The sequence below is a fragment of the Diabrotica undecimpunctata genome, chromosome 2 (assembly GCF_040954645.1).
Source record: "Diabrotica undecimpunctata isolate CICGRU chromosome 2, icDiaUnde3, whole genome shotgun sequence".
NCBI classification, from domain to species: Eukaryota; Metazoa; Arthropoda; class Insecta; order Coleoptera; family Chrysomelidae; genus Diabrotica; species Diabrotica undecimpunctata.
Window position 1 is genome coordinate 169,027,769 of NC_092804.1, and position 25,231 is coordinate 169,052,999.

Below are 25,231 nucleotides of genomic sequence, written 5' to 3' on the forward strand. Positions count from 1 at the left end.
CTCCAACAGTGAAACAGGGAAAATAAATGAAAATATATAATCCAGCATGTCAAAATTCCTATTTAGGCTGTTGTGTTTTGAAAAAGTTTATTGAGGATATTATTATTGAGATTAATATATCATTCTCATAACATACTTTTAATACTGATTATTACAAACATAGTTTATAAATCATATTTATTGAACACAAGACACTTCCAAAATATTCAAAAATAAAGATTAATAAGTAATTTGTCTGTTTACATAGCGTGTAGGAACCTCTTCCAGTAGAGAGTTGCTTTTCTTTATTTAGCAACTGTAAATATTACTAATTTCTGTTACAACAGAAATGTGGCCTTCACATCCAATCATTTACATTTATTTTATAGTTTCAAATGAGTGTTTTCTATTTTGGTTTGTTTTTTAAATTAGTGTTTCCATAACATAAAGTTTAATTGACCCATTACCTTGGCCCTACCTGGTTCCTGGACTACAATGCGAAAACATATTTTCGATATACACAGTATTGGTTACTAAGTACCGATTTGAAATTGTAATATTGTTAATGAATTCAGTAAATTGATACTAAAATGTAAATAAAGTGACCTTTTCAATATCACTAGCAAAATGTTGGTGAAGAGACATTGTACAATAGCTTTAGTGTTATGTTTTTCGTATTTGAAATGGGTGAAATCGTCAGGATTGGGCCCTTGCCCAAGAATCGATAGTGCCAGTGCAATTAATAAGACCAAAGTGAGTGATTTGTTGATGATTTTACTTTTTATTATTTTTGAGGTTATGTTAAGTTGTAGATTACAGTGATTTTACAAGTACGTATTATCTTAATTAAATATTTTGCAATACAAGAATATTAAAGAAATCAGTTGAAATCAAATGAAATGAAGTTGGTTCACATAGATATGAGCAAGTGGAATCAAATTTTTGATATGGTAAAATGTCCAGTGAAACAAATAATACAACAATGGCAATGTTTAAAGATTACCTACTTTATTTAACCCATATTCTCAAAACAACGCAAAAGTGTAGAAACAAATTTATCGGGAACGAATCGAAAAATATAACAACACCCTACAAAAAAGTCTTGCTGAGGAAACTGTAAAAAATTAAAGTTGCAAAAAGTTTTCCAACTACGAATAAAATGACATTTATTTTATCTAATTCTAAACCTAGCGCTGAATAAAAGGGAATAAACAGTTTTTATTTATAGAATAACACGCTCAGTTATGTCGTCATTAAGCGGACGATTGTTGCAATCATTGGATTAATGACAAGTTTTTTCTGTCATATCAATTATTCGTCTGCTGTGTGGTGCATTAATTCCTCTCATTGTTTTATCATCATCATCTTTGGCTCGACAATCCTCTGTGGATCCTGGCTTGCTCTAAGACTAGTCGCCATTCTGTTCGGATTCTGGCAACGTGTTGCCATCTTCTGATCTCTAGTATCCCTAAGTCAGTCTCAACTCATTCTACTTCTTCTCTGCTTCTTCTTCCTATAGGTGTTCCTGTCGTTAGCTTTTTAGCAATCACGTTGTCAAGCATTCGTATTATGTGTCCGGACCAATAAGTCGTTATGTTTTAACGAACGTTACGATATCTGCTTCATTAAAGGGTTGGTATAATTCGAAATTAAATCGTTTGCGCCACTGCCCTTAATCGTTTATAGCCCAAATATGTTAAATACTTTTCCAAAATTTAAAGTGATAAAGATTTTGATTTGCAGGATGAAACCTTTTTAACAGGAGACATCAACCTATCACAATTTAGTATGTCTATCTCGTCTATACATGAAAAACTTTCCATTTTGGATAGCAACAAGGGGCCAGATCCAGATGGTCTTCCACTTTCTTTTCTTAAACACTTTAGCTTTTTACTTTCTAGACCTCTTTTCACATTTTTAACCTGTCAATAAAGACAAGGATGTTCCCAGTCTACTGGAAAACTAGCTTTATTTCCCCAATACTACAATCTGGAGATAATTATCAAGTGAATAATTATCGGCCTATTAGCATTCTAAGTTGTATTCCCAAAGTTCTTGAGAGCCTTGTCTGCGACTATTTGTCAGGCTGTTTTATCTACCAGCAATTTGTATTTTTCTCTAGCCGCTCCACTGAACTTAATTTATTGAGATTTACTGATTTCCGTATAGAATCTCTTGAAGATAGCTTCCAGGTTCATGCTGTATACAGACTTTAGAAAGGTTTTTGACCGGGTAAATCACAAGATTTTAATCAATAAGTTGAGGAGTCTGAGTATTCAGGGTGAACTTTTAGAATGGTTGCTATCCCACCTAACTAAAAGAATACAAATAGTACGTGTTCAGGATTTTCAATCGTTTGAGATTAAGGTACTTTCGGGAGTACCACAAGGATCACACCTAGGACCTCTTCTATTCAATAACGATGTTAATGACATTGCCTCGTGTTTCCTCTTTGCTTCTTTCCTAATGTTTGCTGACGATTTAAAATTATATTTAAAAATTGGGAATGATGGTGACTATCAAAAACTACAGTCTAATTTGGATCGGTTGAGCTATTGGTGTGACAGCAACGGAATGAAACTTATTGTTAAAAAGTGTCATTTAATAGTTTTTGGTCGGAATAAAACTCCTAAAAATCATATCTATACTCTTAATGGTTGCAATTTAGACTCTATATCTCAGATAAAAGACCTAGGTGTTGCGCTCGATTCCAGCTTATCCTACATCCCCCATAAGTCATTTGTTGTCTCAAAATCACTTCAACTTTGACGGTTTATCAAACGTAAAAATTTTGTATTGTTCACTTGTGAGGATCCACCTAGATTACTGTTCATGTGTTTGGTCCCCTCATTATAACATTCATATTCAAGCTATTGAGAGAGTTCAACATAAATTCTTAAGATTTGTTGCATTTAAACAAAACCAGAGAATTCAAGAAATTAACTATTCAAATATGGAAAGGTCCCTCAACATAACTTTTCTCCAAATTCGACGAATGCACAAAGATCTCACTATGTTTTATAGTATACTGCACTCTATTATTTTTGGTCCAGTATAATTGGTAAAAAATAATCTTCATGTTCCCAGTTCCCAGACAAACAAGGCTAAATCAACTCTTTTATGTTAGACCTCATCGCACAAACTAAGGACTCAATTTATTCACATCTAGAACACCAAGGTTTGCTAATCATTATTCCCAAAGGTTGGATTGTTATTGTATTCCAAAAGAATTTAAAGCTCAGCTTAAGAACTGTGTGTGATAGCTTGATGTGCTTGTGTTTTGTACATTCCTTGTTAATGTTTGTTATTTACTATTACTACTTTTATTTTTTGTATGATTAAAATTTTTAAATTTAATTTAAGTAGGTTACGTTTTGCTTACGTATACCCGGTTCATTTCTTATAACATAAACTCGATAAAAATACACTGACCATTACAAGGAGGTGCATTAGTATCCATTTTTAATAATGTGAACAATTTTTGTTGTTGAATTAAAAATAAAAGCGCATTTCTTTAAAAAGATATAACAAAAAATATACTCTAATTGAAAAAAAAAAATAATTTCTAATAAAATAATAAATAATTCTTTATGCTCTACAGAAATAATACAAATATTTGACCTTCTACGGTTGAACTGTATCCCAATCTGTCACAAAAATGCGGACTTTTGCGGACATATGTAAGAGTTTCTGCTGTAATAGAATTGAAGACTTCTCTTTTTCAGTTTTTTAATTCATCCAAATCTTAGGCTCTCGCCACAGGATGATCGTAGATCATGCTTTTTAAATGTCTGAAAAAAGGAGTCCATGGGTGTAAGATCTGGAGATCGCGCAGACCACTTAATATCGCCTGTTCCACTCATAACTCGATTCGGGAAAGTATTGTTTAAGTACTCCCTAATTATTCGAGTGTTGTGAACTGAACAGCCGTCTTGATGGAACCAAATATTCTTCAGATTTACATCAGGAAGATTGAGAATAACAGAAAGAACATGATTCTGTAACAAATCGAGGTATACTCTACTATTCAAGTTGCCCTCAATAAAAAATGGACCTATTATGTGGTCTCCTAAAATGCCAGTCCAGGCGTTAACTTTTCGAGGAAGTTGAGTTTGGTAAACAACACTTCTGTAATGGAAGGACTGTGTTTCCCTGTTAACGAAACAAAAGATTCATCAGTAAATAAAATGTTTTTTATAAAATTCGGTTCATCATTAGCCTTCGTTATTAAAGTTTCACAAAACTACATTCTTCGAAAGTAGTCGTCTGGATAAAGTTGCTGCGTTTTCGAATATTTAAAATTCTTGTAACCGTGTCTTTTCCACACTTTCGTTACAGTAACATTGCTAACATTTAACTCCCGAGCAACGCTTCTAATTGAACGTATCGAATCTACCTCGATTGTTGCACAAATTTGTGTATCCCGGTGTTCCCTTTCTTCAACTTTTTCGTTGACGCTTCTTGAGCGTGATATTTTCTGCAATTTTTGAGGCAATGACAATACTCAAATTTTTTAACAATATTATGAACTGACTGTACGAAAGGAATTCGTCTTCCCTCAAAAAACACAGAAAATAAATCTGCACACTGTTGTTTAGAATTACCTCCATAAAACCATTTTATTATTTGAACCTTTTCTGCAGGCATATAAACAGACATATTGTTTACAAAAATAATTTAAAAATCTACGCTGTTACTACTTTAGACAACCACTGTATAATGATTTTTGGAGACGAGGCAACGGTGGTTCGTGGAAAGTCGACGGCGCGCAGGGTTACCATTTTTAGTGTGTGTATATCCAATTTAAAACATAACGTACTGTATAACATTTAGACTGGCTAATTTGTGTGGTCATGGAATATCAAAAATGCCGGTACTTATACATTGTAATAGTTTTTTAACTGGCATGAATAAATCAGGCGTTGGAATAATCTGCATTTCGTTAAGACGTCGCTATTGAATGTAAATCAACTATTAACATTTTGGACATAACACACATGGCTACAATTAATCATAACTACTTCGATACAGTCTAAAAAAATAATCAATATTTGTATTGATCAGAAAACTGCTTCAGATAGTAAACAATATCTATTTTTTATACCTAATATTGTTTACCTTATAGTTTATTGCAATTAAAATAGTTTTAATACATTTCTCCCGTATAAACTCATTTTACTACATTTCAGTATAGTTACTTCTTCTTTTTCTTCTTCTTTTTATGTAGACAATACTCTGTGTAATGTTCTGATCTAGTCTGTTTTTCAATGTGCCTCCAGTAAGTTGTCGTTCCATCGTTTTCGTGGTCTTGCTACTGATTGTCTTTCTATTGGGGAACCGTCTCTTGCCGTCTTTACTACTCTATTTGTTGTCATTCGGCTTATATAATCGTTCCATTCTACTCTTCCATTTCTTACCCAGTTCTTGATATTCTTCACCTAGCATCTATGTCGTATATCTGTACTTCTAGCTCTGTCGCATAGTGTCTTGCCATCAATTTTTCTAAGCGTTTTCATCTCTGCTGTTTCTAACATCCTTTTTGTCCTCTCTGTGTCAGATCATGTTTCTGCTGCGTATGTCATTATTGGCCTGATGACTGTTTTGTAAATTCTGCCTTTCATTTCTTTCCCGATATTTTTATTTCTCCATTTTGTTTTTATTCATGCAGCTGTTTGCTCTATTCACTTGATCTTCCACTTCAGTTTCGAGCTTTTCGTAGCTAGATAATGTGATGCCTAGATATTTAATCTCCATCTTCTTCTTCATGTGCCATCTCCTCTAATAAGGTTGGCAACCATCATGGCAATTCGCACTTTCGATACCACTGCTCTAAAGAGGTCATCAGAAGTTCAGTTAAACCAAGCTCTCAAATTGTTTAACCAGGAGATGCGTCTTCTTTCGCGACTACTTCTACCCTGTATTCTTCCTTGCATTATTAATTGCAACAAGTTATAACGCTCGCCTCTCATAGCATGTCCCAGGTATTGCAGTTTTTTGACTTTAATTGTATTTAAAACCTCTTTATCTTTTCCCATTCTTCTCAACACCTCGACATTCGTGACTCTATCCACCCAACTTATTCTTAATATCCTTCTGTAGGTCCATAACTCAAAGGCTTCTAATCTGTCCAAAACATCTTTCTTTAATGTCCAAGCCTCTAAGCCATAAAATAATACGGAGAACACGTAGCATCTCAGAAGTCTTATCTTTAAAGAAATTGAAATGTCCCTGCTGCAGAGTACTTTTTTTCAGTTTGTTGAAAGAATTTCTTGCCTGTCCTATTCTTGCCTTAATCTTTTCTGTGTACTCATTATTATCGGTAATTATTGTACCCAGATATTAATATTTTTCAACTTTTTTAATTTGTTCTCCATGTATTGTTATGTTTTCTTGGCGCTGTTGGGCTTTTGTAATTATCATAAATTGTGTCTTTTTTGTGTTTAGGGACAGTCCGTTTTCTTCACTGACTTCTAACACTCTGTCAACCATTTGTTGTAAATCCTCAAGACATTCCGCTAATAAAATAATCTCCATCACTTGTTCTATTATCTGAGCTTCCAGCTCCAATTTACATCTTAGTAAATTTGCTGTTGTAACAGTTTGTAACAGACAGTCGGATCCAAAGATATTAAATTTTTACCGTCGAGCTAATACAAGTTTTATTGAGCATTGATTTTGGGCACGTAACTGACATTCAAAATCGCCGATCCCTTCAATTGTTGCTTCTGAGAGAACGGATCATTTAACACAAGAAATGCTTATAAAAGTTTGTGTTCAAAATTATCTTAGCTCCATTATTTATTTGAAACATTCTTTTCTATGGGTTACAGATTATTGATAAATCGATTTTTTTTCGTTTCCCCCCCTCTACGTGGGGGTTTTTAGGGAAAATCCCAAGGGTAAAAGTGGTAAAATTTTTTTCATCACTTTTATCGTCCTAAATTGACATTTTCGGCAAATTTTCAGCTTGTTCGTATAATTTTTAAAGGTTCAGTGGCATTTTCGTCTGAGACGACTGGAGTATTTATCTAACAATAAAAAAGAAAACAAAAGTTTTCAGTGTTTTATTTTTAAATTATATGTATTGATTTGTTGGTATTTTCAGTTTGCTGGTGTATGGTATGAGATTGAAAGATCATTTTACCTGATGGAGCTGGTTAGTAGCTGCGTTACAATAGATTTAAGAGAAAGCTATCGAGGACATTTTGATGTTGTAGTTAATGCGAAAAGTGCATGGTAAGCAATACGAAACTATCAATTTTTAAATACAAGGTGTCACAAAAATATTAGTTATAAATTATATCACGATTTTTAGGGATGAAAATAAGTTGATTTGGCCTAACTTATTTATATGCAAAAATGCACCCAAAAAAAGTTACGGGGTGATAAATTTACAAAATAAAAACGAATTTTTTAATATTGCTTCAAAACGGTTTAAAACTTTTTTTATGAAAATTTATATTATGTCTTAGCTGTTGCAGTTTCGCAACGATATATAAACATTTATATAATAATAACAGACTTTGTGGTAGTTTTGATTCTCCCCGTATTTCAAGATTCCATGTACAAGGGTGCAGCTGTGTTAAAGGCTAATTTACAAGACGAGCCATCTGCGAAATAGCACCAGACGTGTGTGTGAGATAAGGGACGAATTCCATCTGCAAAATCATAGTCGAGTTTTATCTCTCAAACCACATAGATGTGTGCGCGTTTGGGTTAAGAGTACACCACAGTCGTTAAAATGCAGTTGAGGTGAAGGCTGGTCCATTATCAATTTTTTGTGGTTCCTGTGCGTCGCTGAAGACGTCTTTTTCGATAGCGGTTGGTGCTATAATTTCATTGGATAAAGTACAATACACCATTTATCTTGTAGTGCATATATCAAGTACGTTTACTTGGTATATAGATGTCATATTTGTCTAGAACTTTATCTCAGTTGTGCCGCAATCGCGATTGAACATTGTCAATTAAACAGTTCTTTTTTGTTTTGTTTTATTTACTGATATATGCATATTGTTAAGAAATTCATCGTTGTGTGCTGAACTAGCTAATTCATATGGTGTCGTGATCCTAAATGAAGACTGACCGGAGGAGGTCTTTACGAGGACCATAGTGAAAGAGGAGGACAACTCGGAAATAATAGGAGAAAGGTATATTTCCGGAGCCACCAGGTGCTCCAGAGGAGATGAAGGAGGATGGCGGCTGAAAACTAGGAGAGTCACGATGTCTACCCATAAAGATGGAACGTGGATTCACAAAAATAAGTATGGATTTAAACTTCTCCCAAACAAAAAGGAAGAACCTGAGCCAGTGAAGTTCCTAAAAAGGTGCAGGAAACTAGTGTCAAAGATGGAGTAGCTAGGAAGAGAAAACGTGGAATATTTTACGTATATATAAACATTCATTTTAGCTTATTTACTGTATAGTTTAATTGTATATTTTATTTTACTATTAATTGATACGTGTAGACATAGTGCAAGCACTCCTGACCACGGCGCAGTAGACGAAATTTGGTTTAGTCCCCACTTTCATGCGAAACGCATTGTATTATGCACTGTATAATTCCACTTACAATAGAACCTTTCTGCCTTTACGTGAATTTGACTCCGCCTTCGCGCAGCTCCATGGTCAGGAGTGTTTAAACTATCTTTAACTATGTAAATTACTTGTAATATTGTTTGGTTCGTTTACCTTTATATATACACAAAAGTATTCTATTGCATTGACTTTGGTATTGCCTGTCGTATCATATTCTAGCATATTCCTGTTATGGTTTCATTCGGAGACAAGCGGTTTGTGTGACGTATAGATATCCATCGTATCATATTTAGTTCCAAACAGCTGTATTTTTACGTTAATTCCACCTTTCTTAACGCACTTGTCACGCGTATTTTAAATTGCAGATATAAAGGATTTGTTTTAATTAAATGTATGTAATTTGTTTATTGATTTTACTTATTTTTAAATAGAATTTTCATACGATCGTCTTGCTTATTATTTCTATATTTACATACCTAATACGAAAGGGGGAAATCAGCGAGTTCTGGATTGAACAGAATATATTCTCTCCACTTTCTGATGACCCCAATTGTTATATTGAGGTCATCGTATGTGCATAACGCAACATTAGCATCCCATGGCCAATAAAACTGAAAAAGTGAAAATGTTTTTTCTCGATTTTCTAGATGTTTAGAGGGGTCTCCAAATCTTTTCCCCCTAACTTTTTTGCATTATAATATTGGATTAAAAACGCGACGTCAATAGAATGAAATATCTATTTACAATTTTTTTTGGCTTACGGGATTTGTTTGTAAAATCATTAATTTAGAAGATACAGTCACTTTTTAAATGCAGTGAATAGGACAGATTAAATAAAAAGATTTTCCTTTCTTGTAATCTATCTGTAAATATCCTATGATATTTTTTGTATATTCTGCCAGACTTCTATTCTTTGGGCATTTTTTCGTGCATCTAAATTTGTTCTATTAATTTGTATCTACTTTGTTGTAGTTTTTTTCCCACAATTTTTAATAGCTATTGCTGTTGATTAGTTGCAGCGGGAGGTTTTTCTATTTTGTAATCGCAATATATATTCCTTGATTTCTTCAGCTTTTGGTGATTGTTCAAGTTGGTCTAATGGTGTTTCTCTTTCTTTGATTATGCTTTCTTCTTATTTTGTATCTTTTTCCTCTTCGTATAAATTGTTGTAATATTCAATCCATTGGCTTTGATCTATTTGGTGAACTCTTATACATTTTTTATTTACTGCATAATTTTTTTGTTATTATTTTCCATGCCTTTTAGTAAATTGGTAACTACTGTTTCTTTTTAATTTAATTACGAACACAATATTTAATTTTTATTTACTTGTAAATGTCTATAATAACTATCAAAAATTTTTAGTATACTTAAATAATTTTATTTTTAGGACTGGCAGCTTTTCAATTAGTGACGGAATCGCTATTCCATTAAGAAGGGATCCAAGCATTTATTTATACAAAGTGAATAGCAATCTCCCAAGAATACTTAGCAGGTACCTTCCCGGAGCAGGTTTTTATCAGGTTTTAAAAACCGATTACTCCAATTACGCAGTTATTTACACTTGTACTAATTATCAAGTAGTCCACGTAGGTAAGGTTTAGTTTTTATTCTCCAGAAAGGGTTAGTTAAATCATATTCGTTTAGCTTGAATATATTGTTAATGATTGGTGATCCTTTCCTTTGTAATTTAACCATTGTTTTTTCAGCTAAAAATGATCTGAGTCCTAAGGAAGGTTCGTTGGGTTCGTTAGGTTAGTCTTATTGGCTGTTTCATAAAGTGTACATCTATAATCAATGATTGATCTAATATACGCTCCATAAAAAAAGTAGTTCTTTTTGGGGATCCGCTCCCCACCAAGTTGACATAATGGATTTTAGGAAATTCAAACCTTTATTGCATTTTGTCTAGATATGTTCAGTGTGCAATCTCCGTAATGGATGCCTATTAGAATCCTGAAGATATCCTATACCGACCACGTTACTAACCAGGAGGTTTTATTAAGTGTGCAAAAAGGAAAAGAGTTGTTAACCACAATAAAAACAGCCAAAATTGAATGCCTCGGTCACATTGTGAGGAACAGCGAAAGATATGGGTTTAACTTTTTTGTGAAGTTGAACAAGTCATTAATCTTAAGTTCTTTGATTTCTATACATTTCTCCTCCATTCCTCAAGAATGGAGATCAAGCATCCTAATACCTCTCTTTAAAAAGTAAGACAAATCAGACCAGGAAAATTACAGAGGAATTAATTTATTTAACACAACACTAAAATTAACAACCAAAGTGATAACAAATAAACTGAAGAATGAAATTATAACACTAGCACAAGAACAACATGACCTAAGGTAGGGAGGATCATGCACCGACGCTATATTTATAATGAGGCAAGTACAAGAGAAATCATTAGAATACAACAAACTGGCATATCTATGTTTCGTGGATACACTATGTGATACAGGGAGGACAAAAAGTATCTTAGAAATGGGACAGAGCTAGAAGTACAGATATTGGACGTAGATGCAAGATGGAGAACATCAAGAACTGGGTAAGAGATAGAAGAGTAGAATGGAACGATCATATAAGCCGAATAACAACAAATAGTAAAGATGGCAAGAGACGGTTCCCCAATAGGAAGACGATCAGTAGGAAGACTACGAAAACCTACTGGAACTTCGTCCAGCAGAAAGACGTACTAAAGGCTCATTGAAAAATAGACAGAGTCAAGACTATATAAAAAGAAAAAGAAGAAGAGGAATACATTTCTCCTCAAGGTATACTTGCTTTGTTTCTCTGATTTTGTTTCTGACCTCATTTTTAATAGTTTTATATTTTAGAGTGTCTTTTTTCTTGGTTTGTCTATGCTGTTCCATCATATTCAATATCTTGTCGTTCATCCAGCTCTCTCTCTTTCTTACAAGCTCCTTCAATATATGTTTGCAGGTATCGAGGAGACAGCGTTTTATTGCCTCCTATTTTTGATTAATGTCCTGGATTTCAATCTATATTTACATCTCCATAATTGACCAGGTGTGCATATTCTTGTACTAGTTTATTTATAATTTCAGGAAGGCTATGCAAGAATACTTTAATATCTCAAATGCTAATACCAAGAATTCTTTAATGTGTAACTGGATTATTTGTTCTTATCAACTTTTATCTATTTTCTGCATGGTTATTAGTGTTACCGCGTGAATATTATCCTCCTTTTTATCTAACAGTACATCTGAAATATTTCATCAAATGAACCAAAAAAATTCCTTCTTAACAAGTTTTAACGACAATCTAAATCTTCGTTCGTTCGTTCTTTATACAATGTCATAAATATTAAACCTCTCGATACCTCAACGCCATTTTAAAATTTCTTTGTCATGTTTTACAAGTCACGATCACATGAAATTATTTCATCTAGTGGAACTCAAACAAATTGAAAATCTTTCCTCTTTGCCTCCTCCTCATTATTGTCGGTATAGTCTTGTTATTATCATCATTATTTACGATCGTTTCAATACTAGAAATTATAGTTGAGTATAGTGACTTTGTAATATTACATGAATAAGATATTAAAAATTGAGCCACCCGGCATCCAACATGCCCGAGCACATTTCTCTACAATAAAAACATATTTAAGAAGTATATGCACTTTTATTTTGATTTGTTTTTATATCAAGATTTTATATTTAGCAAATTATATATATATATATATATATATATATATATATATATATATATATATATATATATATATATATATATATATATATATATATATATATATATATATATAGACCAATGTAGACCAAAGAGGTCAACTATTGACCAAATACATATGTTAAGAGGTATACATGAAAAATGTGTTGAATATAACATACCTATTTACAACTTGTATATCGATTTCAAACAGGCGTTTGATGGAGTAGATCGACAAAAGATGTTAAAGCAACTATCTATGTTAGGGATACCCAATAAGTTGGTTAAACTTATACCAATGACTCTGGAGGGTTCCAAAGCTATGGTGAAAATAGATGGAGATATGACGCAGGCCTTTGATATTGAAAATGGAGTTAGACAAGGGGATGCCTTATCAACAACACTTTTTAATCTAACTTTAGAAGCTGTTGTTAGAAAACTGGATATAAACGGCTGTATTAATACAAGATCTATGCAAATATGCGCATATGCGGATGATGTTGCCATAATAAGCCGCAACAAAAGTGTATTAAGCGAAAAAGTTATAGAACTGAAACGAGAAGCTGCTACGTTTGGTCTATATATAAATGAAAGCAAAACAAAATATATGGAGTGCACAAAATCGAATGAACATGAGAATCTGAAGGTAGACAACCATACCTACAAATATGCCTCCACTTTTCCCTACCTAGGCTCAATAATAAATGACAACAACAACATCAGTCAAGAAATACAAGCACGGATTCTTAGCGGTAATAAGTGCTTTTATGCATACAAAGACTTAATGAAAAGTAAGTTACTGAATCGTGAGTCTAAGCTGAGAATCTATAAAACAGTAATTAGACCAGTGGTCACATATGGATGTGAAACGTGGACCCTCTCAACCACTGATGAAAATCAACTGAGAATATTTGAGCGCAAAATACTAAGGAAGATATTTGGACCAACCCAATGCAGCGATGGTTCGTGGAGAATTAAAATGAATCACGAGCTGGATGAACTAATGCAGAGCGCAGATATTGCCAGATTTGTAAAGTCACAAAGACTAAACTGGCTTGGTCACCTAGAAAGAATGCCAGATAATCGAGCTGTAAAAGTAGTCCAGAGATGGAAGCCCCAAGGAAACAGAACAAGAGGAAGGCCCCGTAAAAGATGGATAGACGACGTAGAGAGGGATCTTAAAACCATGAACATCAGGCAGTGGCGAAGGAAAGTATCCGACAGGGCAGAATGGAAGAACATTGTTAAGCAGGCCAAGACTCACAAAGGGTTGTAGCGCCATTAGAAGAAGAAGAAGAAGATATATATATAATTATATATATATATATATATATATATATATATATATATATATATATATATATATATATAATCAAACTTATATGGAATCACCAAACCAATACTTATTTCTTTTGAAAAAACTTGTTATTGTTGCGAAGAATACTGGTTATTATTGAAAATTAACAAACTGATAAAACAATCAGATAAACAGCTCGGTACGTTATAGATTATTTGCTTTACTGGCAAATTAGATGAAAATAAATAAAGTTACTTATGAAAAATGTCTTAGGTGGGGTTAACCCTTAGATGTGCAAAGAGAAACGATTATTGGTCTTGTGGAGCAAGGATGTCTCAGAGGGACATAGCGGCAGTGCCGCTATGCAATATTATTCTAATCAACTAGTAATTATCTATCTATACTTCTGGATAGTTCAGGGGCTTATGACAACGTAAATTTAAATCTATCGTTCAAAAAGCTAAAGGAAAAAGGTAAAATACCTTTTTATGCATAGGTGTTAGTAAACTTATTGCTTAATAGACAAGTATTCATTCCATATAATAATAGATTGACTGGCCCAAGAATAGTGCATTAATATACGAAAATGGTTGCGTTTCGATTTAATTTGAGTTTCTTACCACTCCCTGACACGTGTTTCTGGGTCTTCCCGTCATCAGAGAGAGCTTGTAAGAAAACTCAAACTAAACCAAAACGCACCGACTACTCTAGCAATTATAGAAAAAATAATTACCAGAGTATGCTACTAGAGACATCTAGTGATGAAAGATGAAGTTAAATGTGTCGATAGCAATTAAAGTAAATTGTATACTCACGCTTAATCAAGCCATTAAGAGCGATGCTGGGAATATTTATATTCCACTATGCATCAACAATTTACCCATATAAATTACCGTCTTTCTTGTACTCATTGCGTCGAGTAAGGACGATAAATATACGAAAATGGTTGCGTTTCGATTTAATTTGAGTTTCTTACCACTCCCTGACACGTGTTTCTGGGTCTTCCCATACAAGCTCTCTCTGATGACGGGAAGACCCAGAAACACGTGTCAGGGAGTGGTAAGAAACTCAAATTAAATCGAAACGCAACCATTTTCGTATATTTATCGTCCTTACTCGACGCAATGAGTACAAGAAAGATGGTAATTTATATGGGTAAATTGTTGATGCATAGTGGAATATAAATATTCCCAGCATCGCTCTTAATGGCTTGATTAAGCGTGAGTATACAATTTACTTTAATTGCTATCGACACATTTAACTTCAATAGTGCATTAAGTTAACCACAGGGCTCTGTCCTTAGGCCCATGTTGTTTAATATATACACTACAGATCTTAACAAAATAGACATTAAATTGCAATAGATTACAATATACAGATGACACTTCACTTTTACACTTGCATAATTTGTACCAAAAATGTATTAATTCGATAAAAACGATAATGTGGAATGCAATTTATTTAAGGCGGGTGGTAGGGTATTTTTTGTATTTTTAGTTTTTTTATTCGGTAAAATAACTTTTCAACGGTATCCACTTAAAACTTCAGGGTGATCGAAGCAAAATTAATAAAGTTATAGGCATTTATAAGCGAGTGAGTTGAGTGGGTGAGGTGAGTAAGTGAGGTGAGTGATTGAAATGAGCAAGTGGGGTGAGTGAGCACTCACATAGAAATTTGAATATGTACGGTGTCAAGTTTGTAGCATTTTAAAATTCCTTGATATATATTGAAATTCCCTCGTATTTGCTAAAACACCAAAGTATTTTCAATCCTATTTGCGTCGCCGAGGTCAATAATAAACCATTTTACAGTTTGTTTATATTTAGCAGACGCATATTCTTTGGTATTTTCTTTGATCGAAAGCCGCTCGATATTGCTTTTCAAATAAATATCCATTTAGATCGCTGAGAAGGTTTTGCCGGAAAGATAATTGCGATACTCTCGCTGAGGCCGTCGTCAAGAGCGGTTGGCTTCAGATTAGTCACAACATCAAATTAGTCAAATTTCAACAAAAAGAAAAATTCGTCTTTTTTTACTCTTAATATTTGAGAAAACAATAAAAGCACCAATATCCTAGGACGTTGCGACCTAGGAAAAGTCATGAGCTAACGAATCTTTTTGGTTTGTTGTTAACAGATGATCCAGTTATAAGTTACGTTCAACACCCCAAAATATCTTGGAAAATTAGCTGTCATTTTCTTAATAATATTTTTGTACCAAAATTTCAGATGATACTCTTGAAATGTTAACGTACTAATATTATAAATAAATATATGTTAAACAATAACCAAAAAAAAAAACCGTAAAAATATGTTTCAAATATTGATCATAACCCCCCCCCCTTAAAAAAAGGGTTTGGAACTTACTACGGATAAATGAAAAATGAATGACCTAAGTGTAAAATTGAGGTTTTGAAATATCGGCAACTAAAGAATTGAGCTAAAAATGAATTGTTTTTTTTATTAACCAGTATTATTCTATTCACTCACACCAACATTCCGGGAACCTTATACATTATATGAGCTGAATAAGCAAAAGAAAAGAAAAAAAATCTTTTCTTATTCCAAAGAAGTCATTTGAGTAATTATATTTAATATTAAGCTTCTACGAAAAAACATAAACCTTTTGCTTCGGCTACCTATTCATCTGTTTTCGATCCAATATCATTATCTATTGCCTCCACGTTTGTCTTAAGGTTTGTGTAAAATTCATGATAGACCGGCGGAATGTTTAGGAAGAAGACTCTGAAGGTCTTTATATATTAGTTGCTCTATGGTTCTTCCAGCAGGATAGAGGATGTCCACGTGAAGCTCTTTTTTCACTTAATATACTAATACAAAGATGCCTGGACGTCAATCAAGATATATACGCATGTTTTATTGACTATAATAAAGCATTCGATAAAGTACGACATAAACAATTAATGAATGTCCTGAAATCAAAGAAGATTGACTACAACGACCTCAGGATCATATCAAATTTATACTATAAACAGCGAGCAAAAGTACGTGTTAACGAACAGCTGTCAGAAGAAATTGAAATTAGATGTGGAGTAAGACAGGGATGCATATTGTAGCCAATTCTTTTTAATGCCTACTCCAAAGAGGTCCTGAAAAAAGCTCTTGAGGGTGAAACAGCTGGAATAAAGGTAAATGGAGTTCCCATCAACAACATTAGATATGCGGACGACACTGTGATCTTAGCCGAAAACATTGAAGATCTTCAGAGACTGGTGACCAGAATAGCAGAGTATGGTAAAGAGTATGGTCTAACAATGAATGTTAGGAAGACGAAATTTATGAGAATATCGAAAACTCAAAGAAATGACGAGCATCTTCTAATAAACGGAACCAACGTTGAACAAGTGGACAAATATGCATACCTGGGAACAATGATTAACTCCACAAATGATTACAATCAGAAGATCAAAATAAGAATAGAAAAGGCTAGAGCAAATTTCAACAAAATGAGAAGAGTGTTATGTACCAGGGATTTAAAACTGCAACTAAGAGTTAGGTTGGCGAGGTGCTATATTTTTTTGACTTTATTTTATGGAATGGAATCTTGGACTTTGAATGCGACATCAATGAAAAAACTGGAATCATTTGAGCTTTGGGTGTACAGGAGAATTCTGAAAATATCATGGACAGAACAAGTCACAAACAAAGAGGTTCTGGAAAGGATGAACAAAGAAATGGAAATTTTAAATACAATAAAAACAAGAAAATTAGAATATCTCGGACATATTACACGTGGAGAGAAATACACGTTGCTCCAACTGATTATGCAGGGAAAGATCCAAGGAAAGAGAAGCATAGGAAGGCGTAGAATGTAGAAGAAGAAGAAGAAGTAGAAGTCTTTTTTTTATCTAAATTACGTCTGTTCTTCTTTTTGAGACGTCAACACACTCTCGTTATTAGAACATTAAAAATAAATTTTGAAGGCTCTTCTGCTTTGAACATTAGCCCCTGTATTTTAAGCCATTCTATTTTTATATCTTGCTCCCCTTTTTTCCGGTTTGTAAGTAACTTCTCTAGTTTTGGAGTACACTTAAACGTTTCAGAGGTCACTTTTTTTCGTTTTGTTGGCTTTAGGGTAAATACCCACACAGCTAGACACGAAGTTTTAAAAATAGATACAATACAAGGATTACACTCTTCTCGCCCAGGGGCCGATCAGGGCATTATTATAAACGATAAAAGGTAGGCCTCGGACAAATAGGTATACATACATTAAGGAAAGACATCAGGTATCAACAAAGGTGGTTGGTTATATTTGTATATTCGTTGTTCTGACGAAAGACAGCAAACAATCGTAAATTTCTTTTCTGTCTAAAGCAGGAAGATGCAATATATTATACGGGCTTTTAATGTTTAATTTTAAAAGTTTTCTGAGAAGCTCATTAGATTGAGCTCTATATTTGAAACAATCAAAAAAGATGTGGTCCAGGTCACCGATTTTATCACAGACTTCACAAAGATCACTCTGAAGTATTTTTATTTTAAACAAATGTGCTGGATAACACGCGTGACCAAACTTTATTCTGCTGATAGTAGTTATACTTTTTCGACTGTCACTTTAAATACCTAAAATTTATTATACTTTTTAGAACTGGAAATAACTTTCACCCAATCGTCTGGCAAAAAAATGTCTTTAAAATATCGCTTTTGTTTTCCGATCTTAAATTTAAAATATTTTGTCTTCCCAGATTAAAATCTTTATTAAATATTTTCGAAAAGACCAATTTGGATACCTTCACTTCACTGGTTCTTTAGTTTGCACATACAAATCAAAAAGTTTTGATATATTTAAATCAGGTGACAGATACTCTCGATTAGGATCTTTGTTGCAGCTATAGTGGGGTGTATATTTGGCAAATTTGTTAATGAATTTTTTTATATTTTGAATATCCGTTTCCCTTGTCTTATTCGTAGGGGGTACTTGGCTCTTTTATCCAGTGGCGGAGTGAGTAATTTACCACCTCTTGATTTGTTTATTAAAGCCCTGGCGAGCCTTCCATCTGAAACTTGTAGAGCTTTTTTGAAAAATGATTTTTAAACAGTTACCATATCACCTGATTCTTTCGGTAACGTATAAATTCATGTCTTACAACGTTTATTATGATTTTTATTTGATGTATGTTGTCCTTTATTAACATTTACTTGTATATTAATGTAAGGAGTCTGTAAATTAAAATCAGATAAGTTGTAGAAACTTTGGAAAATATTTTTTCTTTCTTCAAGAGATAAAAACAAATGACACTTTCGTGGACAGCTACAAACTCCATGAAAAAATTGTTTTTCAGACACAATTCTACCAAGAGAATTGAAATACGATTTTCCTAAATTTCTTTTCCAACTTAGACTTAGATCTTTTCCAAACTGAGTTATATTTCTTACGTTTTTTACCGCTACTTGATTTAGGTTCCACGAGTCCATCTTCTTTTAAGCTTTCCCTAGTTGTAGAAGACTCATTATCAGATGGTGGATGAAAGTCAGAGACAACGGCATTTCCAAACTATAACAAAAATATTCCTTATTAATTAATTTAAGTAATCAATTGTCTTGAAGTTAAAGATTAAGCTACACTTTTTGCAAGATCGCTTAGAAAATGAGCCCGCTTTTTTAATTTTAAAGTTATAATTTTAAGGTTATAATCTTTAAAAATTTAGAATCCTATTTTAAATTTTGAGCCGAGATATTTACAATCACTTATAATATAAAATATAATAACTTACTCCTTGAACCTTGACAAGGCGCATCTAGAAAACTATAGACCACATCAGCTTATTGAACCACATCTATAAAATGTTTACCCGAATAATTACGACAAGACTAGAGAAAAAGATTTCTACCATCCCCGAGAACAAGCTGGCTTCCGCTCAAAATTTGGAATAAACGATCACCTACAAACAGGAAAAACCTTAATAGAAAAGTCGCTAGAATATAACAGACCACTGGTACTTATCTTTGTAGACTTTCACAAAGCCTTCGACACTGTGGAATTAGACAGCATTATAACTGCTCTGAACAATAGTAGAATAGATTACCGGCTCACAAAGCTAGTACAAACATTATACCAAAACGCCACAATCCGTGTAAAACTACATGATACCACCAGAGAAATTCATATCAAGTGAGGTGTGAGACAGGGCGACACTCTCTCACCTAAATTATTTATAACGGTCCTCGAATACGCCTTTAAAATGCTAAAGTGGGAAAATAGAGGAATAAAAATAGATGGAGAAATGCTCAATCATCTGCGTTTTGCCGACGGCAGAGTACTTATTACCGAAGATCTGGGTGAAGCACAACAAATGGTAGAAGAATTAGAAAACTTATCTTCCAGGTATATATATATATATATATATATATATATATATATATATATATAAACGTATCTAGGTCTAAAAATAAACATCAGTAAGACCAAATTTATGACAAATTTAGTTCCCAGCAAACACCTAATCATCCAAAATCAAGTGGTAGAATTGACAGAAAAGTACATATATCTTGGTCATGAAATCAGAATAGGCAAGGACAACCAGACCTGTGAATTTCAACGACGAATAACACTTGCTTGGGCGGCGTATGGTTCACTAAGAGACATCTTTAAGAGCAACATCCCGATAGCTATGAAACGGAAGACATTTGACCAATGCGTTCTTCCTATTATGACATACGGAGCAGAAACTCTTACGCTCACAAAAACAACAGCACTAAAAATGCGAGTGGCACAATGGAAAGATCAATTCTCGGCGTGACAAAAAAAGACAAAATAAGGAATCAAGACTTAAGGAAAAGAACAGGTATCAGTGATGTCGTCGAACGTATAGCCAAGCTGAAATGGAATTGGGCAGGTCACATAGCGAGACTGAAAGACACAAGATGGACCAGAAAACTAATTGACTGGCGCCCACGAGAAGACAAACGCAGCAGAGGACGATAACCAACACGCTGGATGGACGACATTAGACGAATATCCAAGAAATGGCAACAAAAAGCACAGAACCGTGAAAAGTGGCGAAAAATGGGAGAGACCTATGTCCAGCAGTGGACAGAAGAGGTTGCATGATGATGATAATTCTTACTCACCATTACATAAGATTGCACAAACATAAACCGTATAAAAGGCTAATAGTACTGTAAAAAACGAATGAATAAAAAACAAACACACAAGACAAGAGTGAAAATGTCTAAAATATCATACTGCACACTGGCCCAACTGTCACTTGGGCCACATTTCCATAACTAAATCATATAAAATATTTACGTAGCCTAACTGGTTGTATACAGTGAAATGTTAGTCGAGCCACTTTGAAATGAATTATACAAAAAATCAGTTGCGCCACTCTGCTTCTGAGCGACTCAAATCAGATATGATGTTGTTTACGCGACATCGTTTACCGGTTATGTCCAGCATTATGGTTAACACAAACTGTCGTATAAAAAACTAGACCGCATTCAGGTGGGTGCGCTCAAATCTACACCTAAAGATAATCTTTTAGCTGAATCTGTGGAACCTCCTTTACATTTAAGACGACTATTTTTATCTAAAAAAATTATTCTCAAATACCTCAGGCAAATGATCAGCCTCAAAACTACCGACCGATTGCACTGCTGAGCTGTGTCTATAAACTGTTGGAACGATTAATCTACAACAGAATTAGTAATAACATATTTGAATTGATACCTATTGAGCAAGCATGGTTCAGACCTAACCGCAGCTGCACAGATCAGATCCTATCCCTAACAACACATATTGAAGCAGGTTTTCAAAGAAAGCAAAAAACATCCGTTGCTTTCATTGACCTATCAGCTGCATACGACACTGTCTGGGGACAAGGACTAATCTGCAAACTAATCCGTGCCATCCCGTGTCAAAAACTAGACTCATTGTCACAATGGGCAAATCAAAAAGTGTCTAAATGAAGCTCAGCAATGGACTGCCACAGGGATCTGTTTTGGCACCCTTACTGTTTAATTTATACATCGCGGACCTACCTAGGACAAATTCGCAGAAATTTGGCTACGCTGACGACTGGGCCATTGCAGCAAGACATAATAACATGGCAGTTACAGAAACAATACTAACGGATGACCTTGCCATTATGGGAGAATACTTTCGCAAATGGAGGCTACGGCCTAATGCGACGAAAACCGAAGTGTGCTGTTTCCATCTAAATAATGCCCAAGCCAACAAAAAACTGTCCGTTCACTTTGAAGACAGACTGCTCACTCATAACTCAACACCAAAATATCTTGGAGTGACTCTTGATAGAACTTTAAGTTTTAAAGAACACCTACAAAGAACGGCAGCAAAACTGAAAACGCGAAATAATATAATCCAAAAGCTATGTGGTACCACATGGAGGTCCTCAGCCTCCGTACTCAGATCATCTGCTATCGGACTTGTATACTCGACAGCTGAATATGCTTCCCCAGTATGGCTCAATAGCAAACACACGAAGATTATTGACACCCAATTAAACCAGACAATGCGAATGATTTCAGGTACAATTAGACCAACACCCAACTATTGGCTTCCCATCCTGAGTCACATTCCACCGCCGAAACTACGAAGAAGTCACTCCCTTCTCAGAGAATATCGAAAAATCCAGTCTAACCATCAACTACCCATCCACCATGATAGGCGTGATATCGAAATAAACAGACTGTTCTCCAGATATCCTGTCATGTTAAGGGCCACCTCCTTACATCAGGAACATTTCGACCTCACCAACGCTTGGAGAAGACAATGGGAGCGCGACTCACCACAGGAAGCACAGAAAATGGCCTGTATCGATCAGAAACCACCAGGCTTTGAAGTGACCCGGAGTACATGGACAACGCTAAACACAATAAGAACAAGAAGCGGTAGATGTGCTGACAACTTACATAAATGGGGAAAAGCCCTTACTCCGGAGTGTGACTGTGGTGCGCAACGACAGACCGTCCGTCACATTGTTGAAGAATGCCCCCGAAGGCGGTTCCCTGGAGTTTTTGACGAGTTCCTGAAAGCGACCGAAAATGTTTTAGACTATATTAATGCATTAGATGTTCGTTTGTAATACTCCATGTAATGTTTTATATTGCTTTTTAAATATGTGTTCTTATTGTATGCCATACGATAAATAAATAAATAATTCTCAAATACCAATCTTACAACCAAACTGAACTACTACAAAAGTCTCTGTTTCTAATATTGTCGGCAAATAGTGACATAACAAAATTTCTCCTATTCTAGTAGCAGTATATCCTGGAGTTTCTTAACACTTAATTAGTCTAAGTAAATTAACTTTCTTTCAATTGAATTTCAATATTTTCTATGCCAAATTCTATGTTAATTTCCCAAATTTTGACAATAAGAATCCAATTGATTTTTAGCGTCAGATAGCCAATCTTGATAATTCATACAGGATTTTTACGGATGCTTCATAATCAAGATTAGGAGTCGGTTGTGTTAATAATATATTACTTTACAATAAAATCCTTTCACCTTTCATCGAAGAGAAATTCTTAAAAAGTTGATTAAATTCCTAAAAACAAAAATCCATATTTTTCATTAAACAACACTAGTTTTTAAATAAAAATATTGCATTTACCAGAATGTTTTATTAAATTTTTCGAATTTTTGAGATTCACTGCTCAATTTGTTTTCAGATATGGTATGGATATGGGGCCGCAAAACTGAAATAAACGCAGAATTGAGATCAGACTTGTATGCTTTATTAAATACATATGAAATCGATACAGACAGGCTAATCCTTTCCAAGAACGAGAACTGTACCGACGAGGTAGATGAGGATCTATATGAATACTGGGACTAGCAAATATTTTATTTTTATTCGATTACTGTTAAAAATAAATTAAAAATTTATGTATTCGGTTCTATTTATTAAGTAGCTCACAATTAAACCAAGTTGAGTAGATTTAGATAATCAAAGCTGTTTAATTTTATGAATGAGGGAATTTATTTGGTTTTTGAACAGTTTATAGATATAAATAATTAAAAAAAGTTTTACTCGCAAGCTTTCATGAGTCTAAAAGTTTAAAAAATATATATATTCCCCATATCTATAGGCAACACATTTCACATTTTATTTGTTTAAAAATTGGCGGATCAGTTAAAATTTGGGCGAAGGCGCTGGCGAAAACGCCCAGCACTCCGATAATTATTTTGTGTTTTTTGCTTTTTTATGAAGAGAAACATTTTAGAGTACTGGAGACAGAATATGTAAGTGAGAAAAATACACAGTCTGAGAAGAGTATTAAGAGATATGTACATCATTAATTAGTTACAATGATATATACAACGACGGTAGAAATTCATCTTATAATAGAAATAGTACTGTAGAAAAGATTTTCAGATCAAGTAGATCTTGTCAGAATCAAACAACAATCAAATACAAATACAAAAATATATACATAATAAAACAAGGAAAAGAAAGCTATCACTATCTTGCGCATCCTTATCACTTTAAAAAATGTTTATATCACGCTGATATGGATATTACTAAGAAAGAGCTTTTTTGCAGAATGAAAGTGATTTCAGATAAAATCGATAGGAAATAAACAATATTCTTGACCTAAAAAGTGACACTCATGAAGTACTAGGAAGCAATCTTGCATTGCTATTTTTTCGTTTTACACTTGTTCGAATTTTAAGATCATAAGATAAATTATACCTATGGAATAAGGCCTAAGCGGCTGCTTGATGTGCTTTATACATGGACAATGCATTAAAAATGGACGAAAATAAAATTCTTTAGGTGGCTTTACATTTTTATCAGTAGTAATAAATAAAATCATAAATAATCTACCTAAATCATTAAAGACTCACTATTTGTAGATAATCTTGTACTCAATGTTAAAGAAAACAACACTACTAAGATAATGTGGTAAAATCTGCACTCAGCTAGATTTTTATTTGGGGTTGTGCACTTAAAAGTACATATTTAGAAGCTGCTTTAGCCCAATTTTTAGCTTCTAATGTGGCCCCTGTGGTCCCCTATCGCAAAAATGTGTTTTTTCTAAAAAAACATTTCTGATCGATTCTTTGCTTTAAAAATTTTTAAAGAATTCACGAACATAAATTTTAATGCCCAAAAGCCTTCTGATTTTTTCAGATTTTTTGGGTCAAAATTAAGCTCATGAAAAATATTTGAAAAAAAAAAAATTAGGTTATGTAAGTAATTTTTGGCAAACTTCTAAATCAATATTTTTGTGTATTTTTTCTGATATTCTGAAAAGAGGAGTTAGATTTTTCATTTTCTTACCGTAACATCTTTAAAATTCGAAAAAAACCCATTTTTTCGGTATTTCTCTGCATGCTTTTACCATTTAAACTCAACTCAATGACAATAAATAATATCAATTTCTTTTATTTTTTCGTTATTTTAATAGAGGGATTAGGTTTGCTATTTTCAGACCAGAACGTGCTCAAAATACGACAAATGCTCTTTTTTTGATATTTTTTACCATGTTTGCCAAAATTGCAAAGATTACCTACATAACCGAAAAATTCTTTGACAAACTCAAATATTTTTCCTGAGATCAATTTTAATCCAAAAAATCTGAAAAAAGCATAGTGTTTTTGAGCACAAAAATTAAATAATAATCAGCACCCGAATAAAGGAGAAAGAGAAACAAAAATTGCCATTTATCACATTTAAATGATATCATGTGCTTAAAACGTGGGAAAAATATCAAAAAGTGGATTTTTTTT

The 25,231-nt window shown here is 33.7% G+C and overlaps 1 protein-coding gene across 1 annotated transcript; it reads left to right on the forward strand.

Moving 5' to 3' along the window:
* The first annotated feature begins 569 nt into the window (after positions 1 to 569).
* On the forward strand, positions 570 to 23,387 carry LOC140433552 (apolipoprotein D-like). Its single transcript, XM_072521533.1, has 4 exons — positions 570 to 732; positions 7,085 to 7,215; positions 9,908 to 10,110; positions 23,167 to 23,387. Exons 1-4 carry the CDS (start codon positions 607 to 609, stop codon positions 23,331 to 23,333), a joined length of 627 nt encoding a protein of 208 aa, XP_072377634.1. The 5' UTR covers positions 570 to 606; the 3' UTR covers positions 23,334 to 23,387.
* The last annotated feature ends 1,844 nt before the right edge of the window (positions 23,388 to 25,231 follow it).

Bases quoted from the DNA above. Each gene is read 5' to 3' on its own strand.
- LOC140433552 (XM_072521533.1), top strand. From the start codon at position 607: ATGTTGGTGAAGAGACATTGTACAATAGCTTTAGTGTTATGTTTTTCG. The intron at 733-7,084 runs GTGAGTGATTTG...TGGTATTTTCAG, and splicing joins GTGCAATTAATAAGACCAAA to TTTGCTGGTGTATGGTATGA. The intron at 10,111-23,166 runs GTAAGGTTTAGT...ATTTGTTTTCAG, and splicing joins TTATCAAGTAGTCCACGTAG to ATATGGTATGGATATGGGGC.